Here is a 16,702-nt window from a genome sequence, read left to right on the forward strand (position 1 = left end):
GTGATAACAGGCCAGCAGACTTGGTCTGAATCTGGTGCACAGATGTGTTTCATTTGGCTCACATGATTTTTCCCCCCTTCGGATTGAACTTCTAAAAATCCAGAGATTTCTCATAAAAATCAAGATCTTTTACTTCCTTATAAACTTAGAAGATCTAAGGACCCCAGGCATGCAGGTCCTTCGTGACAGCAATAGTTAGAGCTCATGAGAGGCTGTCTGCTGCGGATGGCCCCCCAGTCCCCACCACTGTGGTCCCCACCACTCCCTGTGACTGTATGTCAGCCCCATTCACACCAGATATCTGGTCCCTGGCTTTAAAGACCAAGCCTGTCTCCACGGAAGACTTTGCTGAAACCTGACGATGGTCAGATTGCCCTTCTTTGACCTTCTGTGGGCCTGGGAGGCTCTAGATGAAGTGTTCTGAGAGCTGGACTGGTCTAGGAAACAGAAGTGATGGAAAAGAGAAGAGGTGTGTTGTCTCTTAGTTGCCTCCTAGTGCCCGTGGATTTAGCACTCCATCAATATTGTTCCAGATACTGATTCAGAGGAAAGATGCTGTCCTTAGATCTTCCTAATGCTGTTTCTTCATTTGTTTTTAATTGAAGTATCACGGACATAAGCAATTACATGAGTTTCAGAGGTACGTCATAGAGATTTAGCGATTATGTGACATTAAGAACTGTTCCCCATGATAAGTGTAGTTACCCTCTGTCACCATACAAAGTTAGGATTCTTGATGACATTCTTCTCTACGCTGTACATTCTACCACCATGGCACTGATATATTTTTTTTAAATTATTTATTTTAAGAGAAAGAAACGAGAGAGCATGCTAGCAGGGGGAGAGGCAGAGGCAGAGGGAGATGGAGAATCTCAAGCAGGCTCCACACTGAGCACGGAGCCCAAGGCAGGGTTTCATCTCACAACCCTGAGGTCATGACCTGAGCCAAAACCAAGAGTCAGATGCTTAACCTACCGAGCCACCCAGGTGCCCCTCCGTGGCATTGATTTTATCACTGGAAGTCTGTAGCTGTGGATCACCTTCACCCCCTCTCCCCTTTTTTTTTTAAGATTTTATTCATTCACTTGACAGACAGAGATCACAAGTAGGCAGAGAGGCAGGCAGAGAGAGAAGAAGAAGCAGGCTCCCTGCTGAGCAGAGAGCCCCATGCGGGGCTCGATCCCAGGACCCTGAGATCATGACCCGAGCCGAAGGTGGGGGCTTTAACCCACTGAGCCACCCAGGCGCCCCCACCTTCACCCCTTTTGCCCACTTCCCCAAACCCCGTCCCACTGGCAACCGCCATTTTATTCTCTGTATTTATGAGCCTGTTTCCAGTTTTTTTGTTTGTTGGTTGGTTGGTTCATGTGTTTTGCTTTTAAAATTTCACACATCAGTGAAATCATATGGTGTTCGTCTTTCTCTGACTTGTTTCACTTCATATGGTTTTGATGAGTTCGGGGTGGAGAAAGCCAAACGGCTCGGACTCTCGGGACTGGCTGGGAGGAAGTCGCTGGGTGACACATGCCCGGACACATCATTTCAAAGGTGGCTGTTAGTGCTTTGGTTTGCAGTGATCTGGGCTGAAATTGGTTTCCGTAGGTCAGTCTGTGAGGAGAGACAGGAACGGAAGCGCGTGGACCGTCACTACCTTTTCCATGACGCCCCACATGCCGACTTACTTAGTGGCCTTGGCCATATGTGACTATGCCTATGTGGACAGAACCGAAAGGGGCAAGGAGGTGAGTGAGGAAGACCGTCCAGGTAAGGGTGCCTCCATTCTGGCTGTGGATGGTTGGGCCGTTCGTTCCTTCTGCATCCGTGAGGGTTACACCTCCATCTCCCATTGTCACCTCCTGGTGGCCCCTTTGACTGTTTCCAAGCTCTGTTGAAACTCTTAGTTTGGGGAGCTTCTGAGGGGCTCAGTCAGTTAAGCATCTGCCTTCAGCTCAGGTCATGATCTCAGAGTCTTGGGATTGAGTCCCACATTGGGCTCCATGTTCCGGGGGGGGGGGAGTCTGCTTTTCCCTCTGCCCCTGTTCCTGATCATGCTTGCTCCCTCTCTCCCAAATAAATAAATAACATTAAGAAAAGAAGAACAAAAGAACTAAAGGAAGGGAAGGGAGGGCAAGGACAAGGGCAAAGGCAAGGAAAAGGAAAAGGAAAGGAAACTTTACAGGTGGGACGCCACGGTTCTCCCACACCAGTACCTCGAAGCTCAGGTATGCCAGCCGTTTAGTCCATGAGGTGACTGCAGCCTTGAAGGGGGGGTGACAGTGTGTCCAGCACCCCCAACAGCTCCAGGTCCCAGCCGGGAACAACCACCGTGGGGGAAACAGTGCCTGCAGGTGATGAATCAGGGCTGTGGGCTGGCTCAACTCAGGGGCGCCCAGCACTTCCCCAGAGCTGGGTGAAGGAGGTGCCCTGTCCCAACACCTTGTTTCTGCCCAGTTATGCCTGCCCTCTGTAGTCGCCCTTGGGGCAAATAATCTGGGTACCTGCAGCAATCCTTCACCTGCTGGCTCACGGCTCACCCTGGAGCAGAGAGGGAAGTAAAGTCGATTCCGAAAGCTGTGTTCTTCCTCCTGGCGTCCACCTCCCAGAGCTGAGGACAATCAAGCCCCCAGAGTGGGCGGAGACTCTGTCCCGGGCCCAGCATTTTCCAGGCTTGTACCGTGGACTTGTATTGTGGAGTGGACAAGCCTCTGGCCAGGGGGAGAATCACCCCCAGTTACTCCTCCGAAGGCTGAATGAACTGTACCATCTTCCAGGCAAACTGCAGCTTCTCCTCAGCTCTTGGCTGCAGCCTGATTTTTCTCTTCCCAAAGGGACACTGGTGGGTCCTTGAGATTCACAGATGGAACACAGGCCACATGGAACATTCAAGACCCCTCCTGACAAATCTCCTCAGGCATGATGTGAAACACGTGCTTCAGACCTGGCATGACGGAGTGACCCAAGGGGGTGTGTCAGCTCCTGTAGCTCAAGTGGCTTGTGGCTCTCGGAGCCGCCCTTCCACAGAAAGTCTGAGAAAAGGGGGCCAGTCCATTTCTTGGTGAAAGATAGCCCTGAAAAGAAAACCAGCTGTCACTGAAGCAAAGAGGAAATGGAATGGGCCTAAGAGAAGCATGTTCTTCGCCAGAACATTGAAACTTGGGATGAATTTATCAGTGGAATGCTGCATTTGGCGCAGGCTCAGCTCTCTACAAAGGGAAGGAGTCCACCGTCTATCCTACAGGGGAACCAGAATGTTCTCTTGGAAGAGGGTCCGGATGATACAAACAATTGCTTGTCAAGGAAGAGATAAAAATTTAGTGAGATTGAAAAGGCGGTTAATCCTTGACACGAGGAAACACGGACCTAAGGTTGGAAATAACATCTTTTGAGTAGACCTTAGCGCACACAGGCACATGTAAAAATTTTCAAACTCTCTTAGGTGTTGAGGTCTGCTGGGTGCAGGGAGGACCCCAAGATCACACTGGGGAGCAGTGAGGTGTGATTTTGAAGGAACTTTACAGCTGTGTCTCCCAAGTGTTCCTCACTGTTTGGTGTTAGCCCCGCCCCCATGCAGGTTGAAGTCTCCATTGTCAGCCTCCCCTTTAGCTTATAAGATGGTCGTTTAGGGGAGGAGCTTTTGAAACTGAAAGTCGATCCTACAGAGGTTCAGTTATTTCCCCAAATGTTGCAGTGAAAATGCATCCACCTTGAATGCAGGGGGAAGGTATGTTCTTTCCACTGAGCTTGGGTGTGGGCTTGGGTGCCGCCATCTTCCCCTTGCCTGGAACTAGAGGTGGGGGTGGGGTAAGTGCAGTGTAGGGGCAGGGCTGAATCCTGGGGCCTTCTTCCCAGGAGAAGGAGGCCTCTGCAGCGTGGGGGAGGCAGAAAAGCATGAGGTCAGAGGCCCCAGAAGCAGGTGGTTACATTCTGTGAGAGGGGAACATTCCTGAAGACCTCACGTAATTCCAAATTCACATAATTCAAGACAAATTTCCCAGCAGAAATACAAGCAGAGGAAGGTGAATGCGTTCTTGGAGCTCAGCGTTCTGCAAATATTGTTGTCCTGCTTTTCATTTTCCTCGCGTTTGCTCTGGTGTTCAGCAGAGAAGTCCTTCTCAAATTGACGGTATTCATGTCAGGACAATTACCTCAATTCCCTCGTTTCTAACTTTTTTTTTTTTTAAAGATTTTATTTATTTATTTGACAGAGGTCACAAGTAGGCAGAGAGGTAGGCGGGCGGGGGGGTGCTGGAGGGGGAGAAGCAGGCTCCCCGCCAAGCAGAGAGCCTGATGCAGGGCTCGATTCCAGAACCCTAGGATCATGACCTGAGCCGAAGGCAGAGGCTTAACCCACTGAGCCACCCAGGCGCCCCCTCATTTCTAACTTTCATTCCAGGGTTTTTTGAGTTTCGTGCATGTTCCCTGGCATTAACGCTAGCAACCCCATCAAAAAGTGCTCCGATGCTATTGTCGTGGCATAGACAATGATTTCATATTGAAATAATAACGAGGGGCGCCTGGGTGGCTCAGTCGTTAAGCGTCTGCCTTTGGCTCAGGTAATGATCTCAGGGTCCTATGATGCAGTCCCGCATCAGGCTCCCTGCTCAACAGGGAGCCCGCTTCTCCCTCTTCCTCTGCCTTTCTCCCTGCTTGTGCTTGCTCTCTCAAATAAATACAATATTTTATAAATAATAATCATAATAATGAATGACAATAATAAAACAGAAACAAAGGAGCCACCAGAGTGGCAAAATCAGTTCCCAAAGGCCCCAACAATAGCTCATTCACATTAAACTAACAAACCAAGGCAGGGATGTCTCTTTACCTACTAAAGAGGAAATATCATAAACAGAGACTGTAATTCAGTTACTCCACAGCTGTAAAATCATAAAACTCCTGGTGAACTTCTTTGAATGAAGGGAATTATAACCTTATTTAAAACTTTGAAGACAAGCTAGCCCTCTTCACGACCTTAGTGTTAATAAGCATGAAGAAGCCATTTTAAATTTGCACGATGCGGACGCCTACAATCTGTGCCACACTGTATAACCCCTGCTAACTGCACGATTCTGTTTGGGAACACTGGAAATAGGTCCTAAAAAGGGGAGGCAAGGGTCTGAGATGCCCTTTTATTCAAAGACAGAGTCTACACTTCCTGTCGGGGTAGATACAGGTGTAAGGATTACTTCAGTATTCTCAAAGTTAGACGTGTTACTGGAAAACATTGAAATGACCCCTTCTGGAGAATCACTGCTCACATTGTAGCCAACAGCCTTCTGGATCTTCTCCGGGGGCTACATGTACACGTTTCTGGTTGACCCTGGAACAACACAGATTTGAACCCAGCAGGACCACTTATACACAGATTTTGTGTATAGTTCAGCCCTGTAAATGTATTTTCTCTTCCTTACGATTTCCTTAATAATGTCTTTTCTCTAGCTTTCTTGTAAGAAGCAGTGTGTAATAGAGAGACGAAATGTGTATTAAGTGACTGTTCCCGTGGTCAGTAAGGCTTTCAGTCAACAGCAGTCCTATTAGCAGTTAAGTTTTTGGAGACCCAAGAGTGATCTGTGGGTTTTTGACTGCACAGGGTCGGCACTCCTCTAACCCCCCGTGCTGCTCAGGGGTGACCACCTGCCAGTTTTCTGTTCCATAGCTTCTTCTCGAAAAGTAAGGCTTTGACTCTAGAGCACCAGGGAACTGGTGCAGGCAGCCCCCCACCCCATTGCCAAAGTCACGACTGCTTTTCCTAATCGCCACTTAATTGTTCTGATTTAGATACGCATCTGGGCCCGGAAAGACTCCATCAAGAACGGAAGTGCAGACTTTGCTCTGAACATCACAGGTCCCATCTTCTCTTTTCTGGAAGATTTATTTAATATTAGTTACCCTCTTCCCAAAACAGGTGAGCCGTCTTCTTTTCTGATGCAATGGGTTTCCTATTACGGGGGCCCTAGGTTAGGGTCAAAGGTACACAGAGGAGCCTTTGAGGGCCCACTGTCTCCATTTAACTGCTCTTTTGGGGGCAGCCCTGCCTGCCTCCCAGCCTCATGTCCTACACCTTCCTGAACCCAGAGGGGCCTGTCTGCTGTTTCTCTGTACAATGCTGTGTGCCCAGTCTTCTGTATTTAGATTCCGTAGTGTTCTCAGAATTTAGATTCTTCCTGGGTACTCACTGCCAGCCTCCCAGCCTCCAGCCCCGGCTTTCTCTCTTGCATTCTGTCCTTTCCTCTTCCCGTGCATGGGAGTGAGGCGATATCCTGGATCCTTTTAGCGGGCTTACGTGGGTTCCTCCCGTTCCCATGAATGAGGGTTTTGGGGTGGTGGTGGTTTTCTGCGGGGTGGGGTTTGTTTGGGTTCTGTTTGTTTTTACTCTTACTCTTTAGCTGTGAGTCATGGGGTGAGGACGTGAGGTCCTGTCTGTCAAGATTTGTTGTGTAAAATTGGAATCACGTGTGAACACTAGGATCCTAGAGGAAGCACGTAAACGTTTTATTGGTTATAGATCGGCAGTGTGTGTCCTTCAAATCGTGTGAATCACTCAGCTCAGAAAGTCGCCCAGTGTTTTCTCTGTCTACGGTGAGAGTATATTGTGCAAATGTATTTTATTCCTCTGACATATTATGTGAAGTCTTGGGAAACGTGCGCTCTATCTACACAGGCAGATGGTGGAAGAAGGTAGGAAGTCCCTATCTGGGAACTCCAGCCTCCTGAACTTGGTCCAGCGAGCTGAGGGCACTGCTGGCTCAGGAATGGGGCATGAGGCCGGCTTGGCCCAGGCAGGGATCCCAGAAGTAAAATCTGTCCTTTTAGGAGTTGGGGGCATCAGAAGCCTAGCCTTGGAGGCTTCTGAGGCCGGAGGATCTCGAGATGACCCTTGTCTAGGCAAGAAAAGTTCCACACCCCGTTCCATAAAGCACCCCCTCCATCCAACTAGCCCCCTCCATTTACCTCCATCCCTACCTCCCTGTGTTCCCCAGCGCTCCCTAGTTTGTACCACCACCATCTTCACCCAGCAGCCCTCACTGGGTTATGCTCCCTTCCCTCTTGCCCCCTCAATTCCATCTCCCACCCTGAGGCCCAGGGGATCTTTCCCTAATGAAATCCAATGACCGTATCACTGTCCTCATTAAAACCTCTCCCTGGCTTCCCATTGCCCTGAAGATCAAGTCCAGAGTCTACTCTGTCTTTACAACATGGATCTCTTGCCACACTCTCAGGGCTTTCAGCAATTCTTCAGAGTTGGAAGGGGGCTTAGCCCACCTCCCCCCTGCCCCACACCCCACCCCCAGCCCCATCCCCTCCTCCACCTTCCTCTTCTCCTCTCTCCCAGGCTCTCTTACATGGGCACTTTGAACATCCAGTGATGATGTCTCCCCAACTGGTTAATTCGTATATTTCTCCACTCAGCACCCCCTCCTCCAGGCAGCTTTCCCTGACTCCCTTTTCCTCATGCTTCCACAGAATCCTGTGCACTTCTCTATTCAAGCTCTTGACTTAACATCGTAATTGTCACTCCCACCCCCATTCCCAGCCTCGCCTGCTCTCCATTAGATAACCTGGGCTTGGGATCTGACTTTTTTTTTGGGGGTACCCTCAGAGTCTATGGATAATGCTTCTTTCAGAATAGTAAACAGTAAACTTTGTGCGTGCGTGTGTGTGTGTGTGTGTGTGTGTGTGTGTGAAGGGAATAAATATGTGCAATTTGTTCAGTAATTCCATGTAAATTCTGACTAGATTGTCAGCTTCTGGAAATCAGGGTTATAGTTGGCACATTTCGATATCCTTCATAGCCTCTCAACCAATGTGACACACGGGTGGCCCTCGATCACAACCGTCAAAATGACAGGTGATTAAAATAAGGAGATTTTCTATTACTGGATCTTTAAGAGAAACATAAATGAATGTTTTCTAGTTATTTTAACTCTTGGTCAAGCCATTTAAAAAAATACAAAACAGTGTGGGAGTCTGCTTCTCCTTCTGCCTACTGCTGCCTTGCTCGGGCTCTCTCTCTTGTTCTCTCTCAAATAAATAAATACTTTTAAAAAAAATAATAAATATGGGCTTTTAAGATTTGCAGACTTTTATTTTAGTTTTTTTAAAGATTTATTTATTTATTTGAGAGAGAGAGAGGGAGAGACAGTGTGTGTATATCCATGAGAGCCAGGGGGAGAGGCAGAGGAAGAGGGAGAAGGAGACTCCCCACTGAGTGAGGAGCCCGACACAGGGCTCGACCTCAGGTCACTGAGATGATGACATGAGCCAAAAATCAAGAGTCCAGTGCTTGACCGACTGAGCCACCCAGGGAACCCATCTTGGTGCTTTTTTAATACAAGAGAAGCAGGTGACTGGGACTCTGAGTAGCTGAGTTGAGGGTGGTAGCTTCAGGATGTAGAAGCAAAAGCCACGAATCACCAAGCACGAGACAATAGGCTGGCTAAATAAAAGTCTTAAGAGAAAGAAGATTAAGAAGTGGTAATGGGAGTAGCCTAAATATATAAAGAACCCCTGCAAATAAATAAGAAAATACAGAAGAAAAAATAAGGAAAAGATACACAAATTGATGTTTTATGGAAGAAGGAACACGTGTGGCTAATAAACTTATGCAGGTTATTTAACCTCATTAGTAATCTAAGAAATGAATGCCCAAGGCCACGGCGAGGCACCATTTTATGCCTACTCACTTGTTAAAAAGGCATCTAACAAATGCCAAATGGTAGAAAAATGGCCTTGTTGAAAGGAGTATCAGTTGTCACAACTTTGAAATGTATTTATTATCTTGAGATGTTGATCGTTAGAATACCTTAAATCTCAGTAATTCCATTTCTAAGTTTATCTCCAAGAAGAATTTGAGCACACATGTACCAGAAGACATGTACAAGAATATTCATAGCTATACTTTTTATAATATAGCCCCAGACAGAAAGCCACCAAAATGGTTACCATTAGGAGAATGGGTAAATTATGTTTCATTCACACAACAACAACAAAAAAATCTCTATAACAATGAAAATGAAACATTTTTTTCCTAAAGTTTAAAAACAAAACCCCCCAACCTTAAGGATAGTGATTTAGCTGCTGGAAGAAGACACTATAGCGTGAGTTGAAAAGGAGCTCAAAGAGAGATGTAAGTCTGTTCTTCTCAAAGTTCAGCAGCTTTGGAATCATCCAGAAGACTTGTTAAAACACAGATCCTGATCCAAGAATTTCTGTTTCAGGAGGTCTGTGGTTGGTCCCAGAATTCCCATCACTACTAAGTTCCCAGGTGGTGCTGATGCCGCTGGTCTGGGAGTCACAGTATGAGTTATTGGCAGAATTCTCAATTAGGGGCTGGCGAGCGATCAGATCTGGCCCACTGCCCTCTTCTGGATGGCCCACGAACTCAGAGCAGTGTTCATGTTTCTTAAATGGCAAAAAAAAAAAAAAAAAAAAAAAAAGTCAAAAGGAGAATATTTTGTGACACATGGAAACTATATGAAATTCAAATCCCAAGGTGCATAAATAAAGTTTTATTGGAACACAGCATGCTTATTTGCCTACATAGTGTCTACAGATGTTTTTGCTCTGCAATGCTCGAGTTAAAGATGTGACAGAAAACATAAGGCCCACAAAGCTGGAAATATTTCCTATCTGGCTCTTTAAAGAAGGGTTAGCCAGCCCTTACTCTAAAGGGAGAGACGCAGATTCATGGGTATTTATATCATTATTTTACTTTATTTTATTTTATTTTATTTTATTTTATATTTGAGATTTTATTTATTAGAGAAAGAGATAGAGCATAAACAGGGAAGGAGAGAGAGAAGCAGGTTCCCCATGAGCAGGGAGCCCAGTGCGGGGCTCAATCCCAGGACTCTGAGATCATGACCCGAGCCAAAGGCAGACTCTTTACCGACTGTGCCACCCAGGTGCTCCTGTGTCATTATTTTAAAATAATGAGGTAACCATTAAAATAAAATAAAATAGGACCCTCTGTGAGCCAGCATTGCTAGTTGATCAAGAAACAAGAATTTGCTTACTCCCAGAATTGTGCATCGAAGGTAAACCCCCCACTTTTTTTTTTTTTTTTGTAAATCGTTATCAGGATTTAATAAGGAATATCTTTTTTAGAGTTGGTTAAGATTGGACAGCAAGCTTGGGGGCATTCATAGATTAAACGGAGGTTGCCTGTGGGTACCAAACAGCTCAAGCAGAGAATGGCTTGGCTGTAATAGAGAGCAAAAAGGATTGGCTTGAGTGGAGCCCAGCGGTGTTTGTTTGCAAGGAAAGTGGGTGGGTTCATGGAGTAGGGGGATGGCTGCATTTGAAGGAAAAGGGAGGTAGGAGAGTGCTAACCTAGGCTTAGCAATTAAGTACACCCAAAGATAATAGAGCATGAACTAGAGGAGGCTAGGTAATGGCTTGGATACCTTTTACTGCACACACCAACTTCAACCATGTATAAATAAACGTGATATATCGAACACAGCACAGAGCATTCATGAGGCAAACCTAGCGCACACTATGAAAATCGAATTTCTTCTATTAGCAAAACAAGTTAAAATGTTTTCTTGTTCTTCTAGGTTTATTTTGGGTTGGGGAGGGGCAAAGGGAGAGGGAGAGAGAGAATCTGAAGCAGGCTCCATACCCAGTTCATTGCTGGGATCGATCTCATAACCCTGAGATCACAACCTGAGCCAAAATCAAGAAATGGACGCTTAACCAACTGAACCACCCAGGTGCCTCTATTCTTCTAATTTTAAAACTAGTAAATGATCACACCATAGAAAATTTGGAAAAATCGAAAAATGCACAAAAAAGGATAAAAATATCCCAAAATATTTAAGTTTACCAAAAGACACCATAAGCAAATTTGAAAGGCAAATCACAAGCTGGTAAAAATATCTGAAGCATATATCACAAGCAACTAGATAACTTTTCTCATATCTAAAAAAACTAACACATCAAAATAAGAAAAACAAAAATGTGAACTATTCACTAAAGAAATAATTCAAGTAGCCAAAAATCTTATTTAAAATGTTCTGCTTCATTATCAGAAACACACATTAAAGCAATGATATAACTTAATCTTTCAAATGGGTAAAAGGATTAAAAATTACTACTGCTAATATTAGTCTTAATAATGGGTTACAGGCTCAGAGATAAGGCTACCACTCAGAGATAAGGCAGCTAACGTTTTGGTGTCTGTTTTCCCACTGTCTGTGGCGATCTCAATCTCTGTATTTGCGTCTTTGTTTTTAACAAAAATGGAACTATAGTATCGAGACTGTTCTTTAATGGCCTTTTGTTTTGTTTTGTTTTAAAAGGTAACTGTATGTGGCTACATGATCCAGATAACTGTTCTTTTGTATTGTCATTTTATTTATTTTTTATATTTTTAACAGATGTATTCATTTATTGCGAGAGAAAGAGAGAGGGAGAGAGACAGTGTGTGTGTGTGTGTGTGTGTGTGTGTGTGTGTGTGTGTGGTTTGTAAGCAAGGGGAGGGGATGAGGGAGAGGGACAATCCCAAGCAGATTCCACACTGAGCAGGGAGCCTGACTTGGGGCTCAACGGCAGGACCCCAAGAATATGACCTGAGCTAAAACCAGGAGTCTAGACACTCAACCGACTGAGCCACCCAGGTCCCCCTATACTGTCATTTTTAAAACATAGAATGCCTACATATCAATTGGGCAAAATTATTTATTTAATTAAATCCTCTGGTTAAATGTTTGGACTAATTGCATACCCTCCCCCATTTTTTGGCCACTTTAAGAACGCTAAAGAAAAGCACAGAGAATGTTTACAAATGTCCATGCTATTTGTCTTAGTATAAATCCCCAAAGATGAGTGAGTTAGTCAAAGGTAGGAACGTTTTTAAAAATTAGGAAGGGTTTTTCTGCTCACTCCAGAAAGATTGTAGCAATCACACTGTAACCAACAGGCGATATGCCAATTTTCCTGTGCCTCATTATTAAGACTAATATTAGCAGTACTAATTTTTAATCCTCTTACCCATTTGAAAGATTAAGTTATATCATTGCTTTAATTTGTGTTTCTGATAATGAAGCAGAACATTATAAATAAGATTTTTGGCTACTTGAATTATTTCTTTAGTGAATTGTTCACATTTTTGTTTTTCTTACTTTGACGTGTTAAAGTTTTTTAGATATGAGAAAAGTAATCTAGTTACCTGTGATATATGCTTCTACTGGGGTCTGTTATCAAAGGAACGAGACTAAGACAAAGTGAAAGTTATGCAAAGCTTTATTCTATGCCAAGCATTAGAAGTCAGACTGACCAGCCAGGGCCACCTCCGAAGAGAGCGACCCCGTCCTGATCTCACAGGCTGGTTTTATAGAGCGTAACAGTAGACCTCAAGGCACATGGCTTCTATTGTTAGGGCGTTTACTCCAGGAATCGATACCCGGAACCCGTACCAGGAACTACTGGGGCATTTATTCCCGGAATGAAGTCCATGGATGGAAACAGCAATATGGCTACCTAGGCAATATGGAGTCACTCTGGCTAAGCAGGCGCTAATAGTTAAACAGGTTTTAACATTAAATTGGCCCTAACACTTCAGATATTTTTACCAGCTTGTGATTTGCCTTTCAAATTTGTTTATGGTGTCTTTTGGTAAACTTAAATATTTCATTTTAACTAGACTACTTCTGGGGCACCTAGGTGGCTCAGTCAGTTGGTTAAGTGTCTACCTTTGGCTCAGGTCATGATCCTGGGGTCCCAGGATACAGCCCTGCATTGTTGGGGCTCCCTGTCAGCTCCGTGGGGAGACTGCTTCTCTCTCTGCCCCTCCCCCTGCTCACGCTCTTTCAAACTATCTCTCTCTCAAATAAATAAAATTAAAAAAAAAATTAACTAGACTATTTTTTAGAGCTACTTGTAGGTTCAAGGGAAATGACACAGCAAATATAGGCAATTCTTTTTTTTTTAAAGATTTTATTTATTCATTTGACAGAGAGAGATCACAAGTAGGCAGAGAAGAAGGCAGAGAGAGAGAGAGAGGGAAGCAGGCTCCCCGCTGAGCAGAGAGCCCGATGCCGGCCTCGATCCCAGGGTCCCATGACCTGAGCCAAAGGCAGACGCTTAACCACCTGAGCCACCCAGGCACCCCAGTATAGGGAATTCTCATTTACCACCTCTCTGTTCCCCTCCCCCAGCCCACAGTTTCTCCTACTGTAAATATCTTGCATTAGAGTGTTACGTTTGTTACAACTGATCAACAATATTGTCAAATAAAACCCATAGTGCATGTTGGGTTTCACTCTTGGTGCTTTTCATTCTATCAGTTTTCACAAGTGTATAATGACGTGTATCCAAAATTACAGAGTAGTTACATAGTCATAAAAATCCCCTGTGTTCATTGCCTCCGTTCTCCCCAAAATCCTGATAACCACCAATCTTTTTACTGTCTCTCCGGTTTTATCTTCTTCATCATGTTACGTAAGTGGAATCATACCACGTGTGGCTTGTCCCCACTGGCTTCTTTTCACGTAGCAGCCTGCATTTAAAGTTCCTTCTTGGACCTCAGATGGATGGTTGGATAGCTTCTTTATTGCTGAATAACACTGTGTTGTAAAGATACACTGTAATTTGTATGTCCATTCACCTATTGAAAGACATCTTCCTTCCCTTTTTTTTTCAATTACAGATAAACCTGCTATAGGTGGCTGGGTGGCTCAGACAGTTAAGCATCTGCCTTCAGCTCAGGGTATGGCCCAGGGTCCTGGGATCAGGACCCCAGTGAAGTCTGGTTGCCAGCTCAGTGGCATGTCTGCTGCTAGCTCTCTCTCTGCCCCTATCTCCTGCTTGTGTGCTCTCTCTCATTCTCTCTCTCTCAAATAAATATAATCTTTAAAAAAATAAAGCTGTTATAAACATTCTTTTTTTTTAATGTGTTTATTTGACAGAGATCACAAATAGAGAGAGAGAGAGGGGGAAGCAGGCTCCCCGCTGAGCAGAGAGCCCGATGCGGGGCTTGATCCCGAGATTATGACCTGAGCTGAAGGCAGAGGCTTAACCCAACGAGCCACCCAGGTGCCCCTGCTATAAACATTCTTGTGCCAGTTTTTGTGTGGACTTAAGTTTCCAGCTCATTTGGGCAAATAACCTCAATTGCTAGAATGTGGGCCAGCCTTTATTTATAAATTTTATAAGAAACTGGCAGACTGTCTTCTGGTGTGGCCATTACCATTTTGCCTTCCCACCAGCATTGAGAGAGTTCCTGCCACTCCAGATCTTTTCCAGCCTTCGGTAGTGTGCTTTGGATTTAAACCACCCAAATAGGTGTATACTAGTATCTCATTGTTTTAATTTGCAATTTTCCAATGACACGGGATGCAGAACATCTTTTCACATGTGTATTTGCCATCTGACTATCTTATGCAATGAAATGTCTCTCCAGATTGATTGTTTGCCAATTTTGTAAAGCTTATTTTTTATGGTGACGTTTTAAGATTTCTCTCTCCAGGTCCTTTATCAAAAGTATTCGATTTTCAGACAATCTAAACCATTTGTCTTCTGGCTTCTGTCTTTGGTATTCGTCTCCTCTCCCCTCACAATATAAATATTCACTTGTATGTTCTTTTAGTAATTTTATGATTTCATTTGGAGATCATTATATCTGGGAATCTCAGACTTTTTTGGAAGAGATGATTTCATTTTTCCCTCCATTTAAATCCACTTAGATATAATTGCATTGCCTACTTTTGACAACAGCGCAATGGAAAATTGGGGACTATTGATATTCGATGAGTCATTATTGTTGATGCAACCAAACCATCAAGTAACAGACAAAAAGGCTGTGATCTCCTTCATTCTCTCCCATGAGATCGGACATCAGGCATGTGGTAAAATGTTCTTTCTTACTTCACTTATTTCCCATGAAGATAATCCCCAATCGCTCCACCCAGGAGAGCAAAAAAACTAAACAAAACCTGGATGGTACACCAGATTTTAAAAAACTATTCAAGAAGTGGGTCAGTGAAGGCAGGTTCTGTGTAATCAGATCTTGCATGAACTTGAACAGTTGGTGTTGGATCAGACCGATGAGACCTTCCAGGCCCGTTGGAGGTCAGGTATTTACATACAAAAGTAAGCCGCTCCCCAGAACCCTCTTCAGGGGAAGTACGCCAACCAGAGCTATGATTATTTTCATTCCATCTTAACATAAGGGATGTTCAAAAAGGTAACTGACAGATGGCCACCTTTCCTCAGTAGATTGTTATGAACTTTGTTTTTGCTTTGTTTGAAGAGGAACTCAAGGGATACAGGGAATTGGTTAACGTGTCAGTGAGATGAGCAGTCATTAGTCCTCAAGCCACATACTCAAAAGGGATGTAAACAAGGATTTATTTCATTAGATCTGTGCTTCCATAATGTGATTTTAGAACTTTAATTTTGTTTGATGGAGGTTCTCACATCTGTTTTTTGACCTTGACTCCATTAATACAAGTTTGTTCAGAAAGAAGTGATCTAAACTAGGAAATTGTTCTCTTCTTGTTACGTGGATCCACAAGAAGTTTTGGGAAAGAATGACTTACTGGGAGAGAATAATACCGTGTTGCGTAAACACAAACTTTGATAAGTTTCATCAGTCCACCCCCCCCCCCCCCCCCCCACCACCACCACCCCGCCCCCGCCCGGCAATGCCATTTTTTAGGATTGCTCAAGTGGGCCCATAGTTCTGGAAGACCGGCTGCTAGCTATTAACGTGTGACAGCTATTGCAAGAATTTGATTAAATACTAGGGCACAGATTAGTTGGTGTTAGAAATTATTGGTTTTTTTTTTCCTGATTCCATTCATCATCCATTTGACACTTTGTTAAGCCCAAATAGAAAATAATTATAGCAGAACGCATGAGTGCCTTGGACATGACGCAGATCAAAACATGTTCTTAACACAACACAACTGCTTCCAGCAAAATAACTGATGTAGTCTAGAGTCTAAGATGCTGTAATCAGTAGGTGTTAAGTGAACATTCCAGACTTTTGCTTTATTTAAATTAACATAACTCTTGGGGAAGCGGACAGTTTCAGACCTGCTACTCCAGCTTACCTTTATCTTTGAACATGACAGTTCAAAAACAAAAATTGCTTTCAATTATTGGATGTGAAATGCTTCTTTCAAAGAAATGCATGACTGGTATCTCTTCACGTGAAAGCCACAACATGCTTTTTGGAGCCCTGTTTCCACTTCTGTTATTGAGGGATTACAGTTTCATCATGTTTTTGACCTTATATGTATTGAAACACGCAATTACAATGAATTCCTAAAATTAAACTTAAGAAAGCTCTTTTTTCTCCCATCTCCAAAAGTGGTTTGGAAATTTGGTTACCATGAACTGGTGGAATGATGTCTGGCTCAAAGAGGGTTTTGCATCTTACTTTGAATTTGGAGTAATTAACTACTTCAATCCTAAATTCTCAAGAGTAAGTATGTCTGTTACATTTACTTATAATTGTTTCTCCTAATTATGAAACCGGTACATTTCATTGTTTCATGTGTGTACAATACAGAAAAATAGAAGGAATATTAAGTTATTACCTGTAATACCAGAGGAGATCAGTGTTATCTTTTTTTTTAATGTTTTCTTTTTCCAGGCCTTTACCTATTAAATATTCATAAAAACGGTTATTACTTTTTTACACAGAAACCTGTAATGCCTTGTGTACTTCCTTTTATATCAAGAACATTTCCATAAA

The 16,702-nt window shown here is 43.8% G+C and overlaps 1 protein-coding gene across 1 annotated transcript in view; it reads left to right on the forward strand.

The window, feature by feature from the left end:
- The window catches only part of LVRN (laeverin), a 65,442-nt gene that overhangs the window by 18,480 nt on the left and 30,260 nt on the right, over nucleotides 1-16,702 (forward strand). The window contains exons 3-6 of the mRNA XM_032842247.1: nucleotides 1,603-1,742; nucleotides 5,776-5,902; nucleotides 14,685-14,839; nucleotides 16,316-16,429. Coding sequence (XP_032698138.1) covers nucleotides 1,603-1,742; nucleotides 5,776-5,902; nucleotides 14,685-14,839; nucleotides 16,316-16,429 — 536 coding nt within the window. The remainder of the gene's footprint in view (nucleotides 1-1,602; nucleotides 1,743-5,775; nucleotides 5,903-14,684; nucleotides 14,840-16,315; nucleotides 16,430-16,702) is intronic.

Source organism: Lontra canadensis, unplaced genomic scaffold, assembly GCF_010015895.1.
Source record: "Lontra canadensis isolate GAN:19392208 unplaced genomic scaffold, GSC_riverotter_1.0 scaffold126, whole genome shotgun sequence".
NCBI classification, from domain to species: domain Eukaryota; kingdom Metazoa; phylum Chordata; class Mammalia; order Carnivora; family Mustelidae; genus Lontra; species Lontra canadensis.